Genomic DNA, 9,044 nt, shown 5'->3' on the forward strand with positions numbered 1-9,044 from the left:
TTAGATGACAGATACACGTGTGTGCATGTATACTTTTTATGAGTATGTGTTCTAATCAATATGACCTTACAATGTTTACTTAAAACTAATTGTTTTTTAATGATTCACACTTGATATATTGGTTTTATAAGAATAATAATAAAAATTAATATTAATGACCAACACATCCAAATAGGAACAAAAGATGTTTGTAAAACTTGTATCCTCCTTCCTTGTTTGTATAGACGAGCTGAAGACTTAAACAAATCTGTTGCTCTGCCCCATTTATTGAGAAAACTGAGTGCAAGCTACCTGGTGCTTTATATATTGCTTAAATTTGTCCAATATGCAAATATTGATAGGACTTAAGGTTTGTTTGACTCTTTGACATCAATGTTCACTTGTCAAAATGACATATGCATGTTAATTTCAGTGCATTAAAATTGTGTCGAACAGACAGTCTGAGCATGAAACCAAGATTTCCCAGTCAAAAGAAAGAAATGTTGCAATGGATGAAAAAACTGGTCTTCCGTAGTAAGTGTTTTCACAGTATAAGTATTTTTTCACATTATGAGGTCAAAAGCAGTCATGAAGGAAGAAATGCAAAAATAGGATATTATATACACATTATTTTTCATGTGATAACAAAAGATACAGCCGTTTCCTGTGCATGAGCAATCGCCAAGTTTTCTGCCATCTTCCGCTGCATGGTCAAACTCTGTAAAAAATATGACACCATAATGACTATTGGAAATGACATCTTCAAATGGTTAATACAGGTTAAAGGTAGTAATGTGTAATGATATGGTACAGTATTTCCGTTTACATAATTTATTGGTACAAAATACATAGAGCCCATTATGTGTTGTCAAATACAAGTGCCAAATCATGATTTAGCTGCAAATACTTTAATTTGTCAAATATATATATACATGTTCTTTAAGAAAATATATGTTCAGTTATATGTCTACTTTTAGAAGGATAAAAATGATTCACAATAAGGAAAATATTGGTCTTAACTGGTGGTCTTTTAATTTAAAAATGCAGTCTAATGAATGAAATGTTTAGGGTGTTCTATGATTAATTTGTATCATGAATTTTATCACATAGTTTTAATTTTGGAAGAGTAAAATAAGAAAATAACAAGAGGGCCTGAAAGGCCCAAAGTCGCTCACCTGAGATAACAAGATATTATTGGGACAAATCTTCTGACCAAGTTTCACGAAGATCGGAAAATAAATGTGGCCTCTAGAGTGTTAACAAGGTTTTACTATAGCAATATAAGGAAAAATGCCCCGCCCCCTGACAGCCATGTTTTTCAACCAACAGGCATAATTTTTGAACTCATCCAAGATATTATCGGGATAAATCTTCTGACCAAGTTTCATGAAGATCGGACAGTAAATGTGGCCTCTAGAGTGTTAACAAGATTTTACTAAAGCCATATAAGGAAAAATGCCCCGCCCCTTGGAAGCCATTTTTTTCAAGCAAACATAATTATTTTCGAACTCATCCAAGATATCAATGCGACCAATCTTCTGACCAAATTTCATGAAGATTGGAAATAAATGTGGCCTCTAAAGAATTAACAAGGTTTTACTATAGCCATATATAGCCATATAAGGAAAAATGCCCCGCCCCTGGTGGCCATGTTTTTAAAGCAACCAAAACCATTTTCGAACTCATCCAAGATATCATTGGGACAAATCTTCTGACCAAGTTTCATGATGATCGGAAAATAAATGTGACCTCTAGAGTGTTAACAAGGTTTTACTAAAGCCATATAAGGAAAACAGCCCCGCCCCTGTGGTGGCCATGTTTTTCAACCAACCGGCATCATTTTTGAACTCGTCCAAGATATTATTGGGTTGAACCTTCTGACCCAGTGTCATGAAGATCGGACTATAAATGTGGCCTCTAGAGTGTTAACAAGATTTTACTATAGCCTTATATAGCCATATAAGGAAAAATGCCCCGCCCCTTGGCAGCCATGTTATTCAAGCAAACGTAACCATTTTCGAACTCATCCAAGATATCATTGGGACCAATCTTCTGACCATATTTCATCAAGATTGGACAATAAATGTGGCCTCTAGAGTGTTGACAAGGTTTAACCATAGCCATATCAGGAAAAATGCCCCGCCCCATGGTGGCCATGTTTTTCAACCAACCGGCATCATTTTCGAACTCGTCCAAGATATTATTGGGATGAATCTTCTGACCAAGTTTCATTACGATTGGACATTAAATGTGGCCTCTAGAGTGTTAACAAGATTTTACTATAGCCATATATAGCCATTTAAGGAAAAATGCCCCGCCCCTTGGCAGCCATGTTTTTCAAGCAAAGGTTACCATTTTTGAACTCATCAAAGATATCAGTGGGACAAATCTTCTGAGCAAGTTTCATGAAGATCGGAAAATAAATGTGGCCTCTAGAGTGTTAACAAGGTTTTACTATAGCCATATAAGGAAAAATGCCCCGCCCCCTGGCGGCCATGTTTTTCAACCAACCGGCATCATTTTCGTACTCGTCCAAGATATTATTGGGATGAATCTTCTGATTAAGTTTCAGGAAAATCAGACAATAAATGTGGCCTCTAGAGTGTTAACAAGATTTTACTATAGCCATATAAGGAAAAATGCCCCGCCCCGTGGCAGCCATGTTTTTCAAGCAAACGTAACCATTTTTGAACTCATCCAAGATATCATTGAAACCAATCTTCTGACCAAATTTCATGAAGATTCGACAATAAATGTGGCCTCTAGAGAGTGAACAAGGCAAATGTTGACATCGCAAAACGGACAACGCACGACGTACGCACGATGGACAAAAGGCGATCACAAAAGCTCACCATGAGCACGTTGTGCTTAGGTGAGCTAAAAAAGAAATATAAACATTAAAAGGATTTTCATGAGAATCATACATCTGAAAAAATGCAGAAAGAAACCATCTTACCAGTGTAGTTGAGAGGGATTTGTTTGTTGTCAGGTTCTGGCGTCGTCTGAAGGCAGATAGCAGCTGCTGATTTTGTCGCCTAGCAACTTCCAAAGGGGCAATCCCCCTGTATGATGGACAGTAATTAGAACAATTAGGACAAGATTATCAAAAAGAGGATGGTTCATCAGAGAAACAATATTCAAAGCTTCATTTGTAACAAACATGGCTTGTACCCCCACACTGCTTTGTCAGCTATGTTCAAGGGCAAAAAACTCAGAAATGGGGCATTCAAGATAAACAAGAATATCAGTGAAACTGATGGATGCTCACCTATAATGCGCTTTGTCAATCTATGTGTAAATAACCACCTAAAAAAATATATTATTAGCCTTGGTGACCTTGACCCCAGTGACCTCAAACCTCATCAAAAGGTAGATGTTTATGCAAGGTACCTGCATGCCAAATATGAAAGAGATCTGTAAAGAATTGAAGGTGCTATGAGAAACTGTAACAAAAGTGTGACGGAAAATTCTATTATTAGCCTTGGTGACCTTGACCCCAGTGACCTCAAACCTCATCAAATGCAAGGTACCTTCATGGCAAATATGAAAGAGATCGGTAAAGAATTGAAGGTGCTATGAGAAACTGTAACAAAAGTGTGATGGAAAAATATATTATTAGCCTTGGTGACCTTGACCTTGATCCCAGTGACCTCAAACCTCATCAAAAGGTAGAGGTCCATGCAAGGTACCTACATACCAAATAGGAAAGAGATCGGTAAAGAATTGAAGCTGCTATGAGAAACTGTAACAAAATTGTGACGGAAAAATATATTATAAGCCTTGGTGATCTTGACACCAGTGACCTCAAACCTCATCAAAAGATAGAGGTCCATGCAAGGTACCTACATGCCAAATATGAAAGAGATCGGAAAAGTATTGAAGGTTCTATGAGAAACTGTAACAAAAGTGTGATGGAAAAATCTATTATAAGCCTCGGTGACCTTGACCCCATTGACCTCAAACCTCATCAAAAGGTAGTCTAGAGGTCCATGCAAGGTACCTACATGCCAAATATGAAAGAGATCGGTAAGGTATTGAAGGTGCTATGAGAAACTGTAACAAAAGTGTGACGGAACGACGGAAGTAAGGAAGTAAGGAAGTACGAAACGTCAAACTGGCAACTATATGCTCCCCGAAAATTTTCGGGGAGCATAAAAAAGTATCTTGCACAGGTACAAATCATAGAGTTGACCAATTTTAAGTTTCAATTTAATTGCTAAGAATTGCTCCGCATAGTTCTATGCTACTGACGTATTAATGGCTTAGTTCAACAGCGCATAGCTTCGAAACATAGAGAATATTTGGCATTTAAATGTGCCTAGAAAAGCAGACACTTAAAGGAAATATCACATTTTAAATTTGTATTTTATTACTATTTTTGAGAATTATAAAGAAGTTTGCTCCTCAAACTTTCAAAATTTTATGATACTGTACTGCCCATGGTTAAAAGGTACATAACTCAGGAATGCGTGGATAATTGTACATCTAGACAAAAGGTTAGGACACATTTTTAAGCTTCAACTAGTGAAATGTGGAAATAGGTTGCTACACAATCTTAAAGCATTTCATGCGGACAAATTGAAGAACTGAGTCAGGTAGATTAAACGAAACTTGTCCACCACCATCCACCAAACAAGTTGTCTATTATTACCAGCTCAATGGAAGTGATGCTAAATTGGAGATTTTGCCATGACAGCTAACTATGTTCACTATATTAATGAGTACCCAATGGTAGCTCAACTGAAACCCTACCTGGAAAATGTGTATGATGTTTTAACTATAGAAGCCAATTTGCCCTCCGTTGTTGTAACACTACCTCGGCACTCTTTGTCTGGCAACTTGACTGATGAAGAGAAGACCACTGGTGACAGCCTGTCCACACCTGGAGTTCTCTTTCCAGACAGTATCTTGTCTTTTAGCACAGGTGAAACACAATCCCACGGAGATGTTTTTGTCTGTTTCTGCTTCTTTGATGGTTGATTTTTGTTGCCCTCTAAAGACGATGGAAAAGACTTAGGTGGACCTGCGGCAGTCTGACCACCTAAACACACAGATGTAGCAAATCACATGACCTACATTTTTCTATAAGTTTATTAAAAAAACAAAATATTTTCTTCAGCATTTTTTACTTTCATGAGCATAAGGTACATGTAAATCGGTGAATCAGAGTAAGCACAAATGTACAGATACATTAATGCTATGGGCATTGTCAAAAGAGTATTTTCTAAGTTCCAACATGCTACAATTCAGCATCAAACATCTTCCTCGATATCTGACCCACTACCAGCAGTCCCAAGAAGACAAATACCCACCTGACTTCTTTCTGATGATGTTTGCAGCCCGGTCCATGCATTGTTGTCCCAGATTGATGAGCTTTACTATGTCTGGAGCCACATGAAGGTGGCCAACTACAAACATTCAAGGATTACTTACATGGATTATATGCTCTCTCAGGATTAATAGCTACACTTTTGACCAGTACAATACAATGGGTTGAAAAATAAACAATAAAAAGGTAAACCCAATAAAACATATCAAATGTAAAAAATGGAACAAAAAAGGCGTTAATCCATAATATTTTTAAACTAACATAAGTGAATCTTCTACTTGTGAACATTTGACAGACAGACGAGCACTTCCACTGCATCTGTTTGGCACACCAAACACCTACCATCAGCATGCAGCGTCTTCAACAGGCTTGTAGCGACCCTCAACACAACCTCCAGATACTTCTTGTAGGCATCCTGAAATACAACTAGCATATCTATACTCTTCAACCATTATAAGTAACTTGCATTTGAGATAGAGGGCCAAAATGCCTTAGATTACCAACTGTGTAATGTTTATTGAGAAAAAAAATAATTCAAATTTATTTTGCTTTTGAAGCCGTTTTGACCAGTAATATGACAAGTTTTGAGTTTAAACCAAAGAGGCATAATTTGAACACACCAAATACATAACGTCAGTATCATATTATTTCAGCACAAAAAGGATTTAAGCGTATTGTTTATTTGACTAGGATAATGGATAAACATCGACTGAATGTGGCCAAAATACAAATTATTACTAAACTAAACTAAATACATAAGACTTCTAAGTACTACAAAATTTCTTCCTGACCTTTGTGGGTTCTCTGATTGTGATAGTGTGCCAGTGAAAAGGATTATCAAAATAGCTGGATGATGATACTATACTTGAGTCACAAATAACCAAAATTCCCCAATGGGGCAACAGTAATTTTCTTAGTTTTTTTATTTTATTTTGAAATATGATTGCCATTATGTAAACCTTAAATATTTAAAGAAAATTCACTGACCATAAAATAATTATTTCACAATGCTCTGTGTCCCTAAATGTTTTAATGAGATTCAAGATTCAGATTCAAGCACTCAATTGTAAAAGATGATTTAACAAGGGCTGTTTGTAAAACATGCATGCCCCCCATATGGGCTGTCCGTTGTAGTGGCAGCCATTGTGTTAATACGATTTTTGTCACTGTGACCTTGACCTTTGACCTAGTGACCTGAAAATCAATAGGGGTCATCTGCGGGTCACGATCAATGTACCTATGAAGTGTCATGATCCTAGGCAAAAGCGTTCTTGAGTTATCATCCGAAAATCATTTTACTATTTCGGGTCACCGTGACCTTGACCTTTGACCTTGTGACCTCAAAATCAATAGGGGTAATCTGCAAGTCATGATCAATCTACCTATGAAGTTTCATGATCCTAGGCGTATGCGTTCTTGAGTTATCATCCGAAAACCATTTTACTATTTCGGGTCACCGTGACCTTGACCTTTGACCTAGTGACCTCAAAATCAATAGGGGTCATCTGCGAGTCATGATCAATCTACCCATGAAGTTTCATGATCCTAGGCGTATGCGTTCTTGAGTTATCATCCGGAAACCATTTTACTATTTCGGGTCACCGTGACCTTGACCTTTGACCTAGTGACCTCAAAATCAATAGGGGTCATCTGCAAGTCATGATCAATCTACCCATGAAGTTTCATGATCCTAGGCGTATGCGTTCTTGAGTTATCATTCAAAAACCATTTTACTATTTCTGGTCACCGTGACCTTGACCTTTGACCTAATGACCTCAAAATCAATAGGGGTCATCTGCGAGTCATGATCAATGTACCTATGAAGTTTCATGATCCTAGGCCCAAGCGTTCTTGAGTTATCGTCTGACAACCACCTGGTGGACGGACCGACCAACAGACCGACCGACATGAGCAAAGCAATATACCCCCTCTTCTTCGAAGGGGGGGATAAAAATTGTTCAGTAGCTTGGAAGACAACAATACGACATATTAAAAGCATGATGCCATGACTTGTTAATCCAAAATTGTCTGTATTATTAGTATCATAAACGCAATTAGTTTATCATCAAAATATTTTTTATTGCAAGATATTGCCTTGAGATTTAATGCAGGGTCAGTTTAAACTAGCAGTGACACAACAATATATTAATTTAAAAAAAATGTTTTAGCATTGTTTTGAACCATCAAAGAAGGAGTTTTTTACTCAACTGTTCCGCATGTGAACACATCTGATAATAGAAAGAAGATTCTGCCTTTGATAAACAAAACGGAAGCCTGATCATTATCGATTCATTGGTCCATAAGGAATAGTGTTAGTCCAAATTTAGTTCAGAATCTAGGTCAAAATGAGTGTTTGGAGTATTAGATTGAAGTATTAAATCTTTTTAGTAAGAATGGTTTCAATCAAACAAGCAAATTGGGTGAACCAAGAAAATTGACCTTCAGAATAAGTCCAAAAGTAGGTCAATGTCATCGTCAAAATGAAGTCAGGAGATGTGGGTGTGTTGAGAGTGCTCATAGATAACATTGATGCAAGTATCAAAGCTTTGTAGCAATCATTAACGATGTTAGAAGAACCATCTATCTTTGTCCTAGTTCTTCTTGAATGCTCTGAGCTTTTATGAGTACATACGTACCGAGCGACCCGGAGGGTCAATAGTTGGGAGTTGTATTATTGCAACTAATCTTTGTCCAAGTCAATCACTGGGTAAAATTCAGGGTCAACATAATGTCCAGTGATGTGGGTATGTTGAGGGTACATAAATATAACATTTGATTTAGATAGCGACCGAAGGTCCACTTTTTCAATATCGATTTGTGAACTTTTTTAGACCGAAAGTAGTCAACTTCAACTTGGACTTGGTCTGTTGCAACTGAAGTGTTGGTGTTCCGCTATGCCATCTGAGTGTAGGAAATTAAGAACATTACCTCTATTCTATCTGCATTGTCGAAATCTAGTGCCATTGACACATCTTTCATAACCACCATCAGTTGTTTGGCTAATGTTTCAGCGGATGACATTATGCCTATGATGTGTGATGTTAAAACCTTCAAGCTTCTCTCCGACTTTTGTGAAGGGGGATAACTGTGTCAACAAAAATGACACAGATTATCGATATTTCGGCTATCTCGATTATGGAATAAATCGTCTGCTGATCCAGAGTGACAGATTATAAAAAGGCATTGATTATAAACGGTCCCAAATGTTAACAGCAAAGATTTGCATTTTTAATGTAAAAACATAAGCGCAATTAAACGAAGAAAATGACTGTTAAGTTATGGTTTATAGTCTTCCTTTAAAAAAAATAGATACTAACGCATCAATATCAGTATATTGATATAACGATATAGCTTATTTGGTGCTCGATTGGTCATTGTCGGCTCGGGTACCACTTAAATGTACCCCGGGTACTCTGAAGTATACTTAAATGTACCCGGTGTACATTTAAGTAGTACACGAGCCGACAATGATCAATCGAGTTTTTTTTGTACATAAATTTAGACTTACCAGTCAAATTTGATATCGTCGCTTCCACAGCCATTAATCACGGGGGCCACAACTTTTGTGAGATTCATTAATAAATGAGCCAATGCTACTTCCGAGGTGGCGCTTAGGCCCGGATGTATTGAAATTTAACGGATAATTTTACAGGGTGATTAGGTTTTATATGTTTTTCTACATAGTTTGCATTATTTAAAAAAAATCTATGAAGTGCAATTCAGCGATGATATATTC

General features: G+C 37.1%; 1 protein-coding gene across 1 annotated transcript in view; it reads right to left on the reverse strand.

Moving 5' to 3' along the window:
- The window catches only part of LOC127843975 (VPS9 domain-containing protein 1-like), a 28,246-nt gene extending 19,872 nt beyond the window's left edge, over positions 1 to 8,374 (reverse strand). Inside the window, exons 1-6 of the mRNA XM_052373901.1 lie at positions 8,237 to 8,374; positions 5,651 to 5,723; positions 5,292 to 5,387; positions 4,732 to 5,020; positions 2,936 to 3,041; positions 635 to 697 (exon numbers count right to left, since the gene is read on the reverse strand). Of these exons, the coding sequence (XP_052229861.1) occupies positions 635 to 697; positions 2,936 to 3,041; positions 4,732 to 5,020; positions 5,292 to 5,387; positions 5,651 to 5,723; positions 8,237 to 8,329 (720 nt within the window). The 5' untranslated portion in view covers positions 8,330 to 8,374. The remainder of the gene's footprint in view (positions 1 to 634; positions 698 to 2,935; positions 3,042 to 4,731; positions 5,021 to 5,291; positions 5,388 to 5,650; positions 5,724 to 8,236) is intronic.
- Between the last annotated feature and the right edge of the window lie 670 nt (positions 8,375 to 9,044).

This window comes from Dreissena polymorpha, chromosome 9 (genome assembly GCF_020536995.1).
Source record: "Dreissena polymorpha isolate Duluth1 chromosome 9, UMN_Dpol_1.0, whole genome shotgun sequence".
NCBI classification, from domain to species: domain Eukaryota; kingdom Metazoa; phylum Mollusca; class Bivalvia; order Myida; family Dreissenidae; genus Dreissena; species Dreissena polymorpha.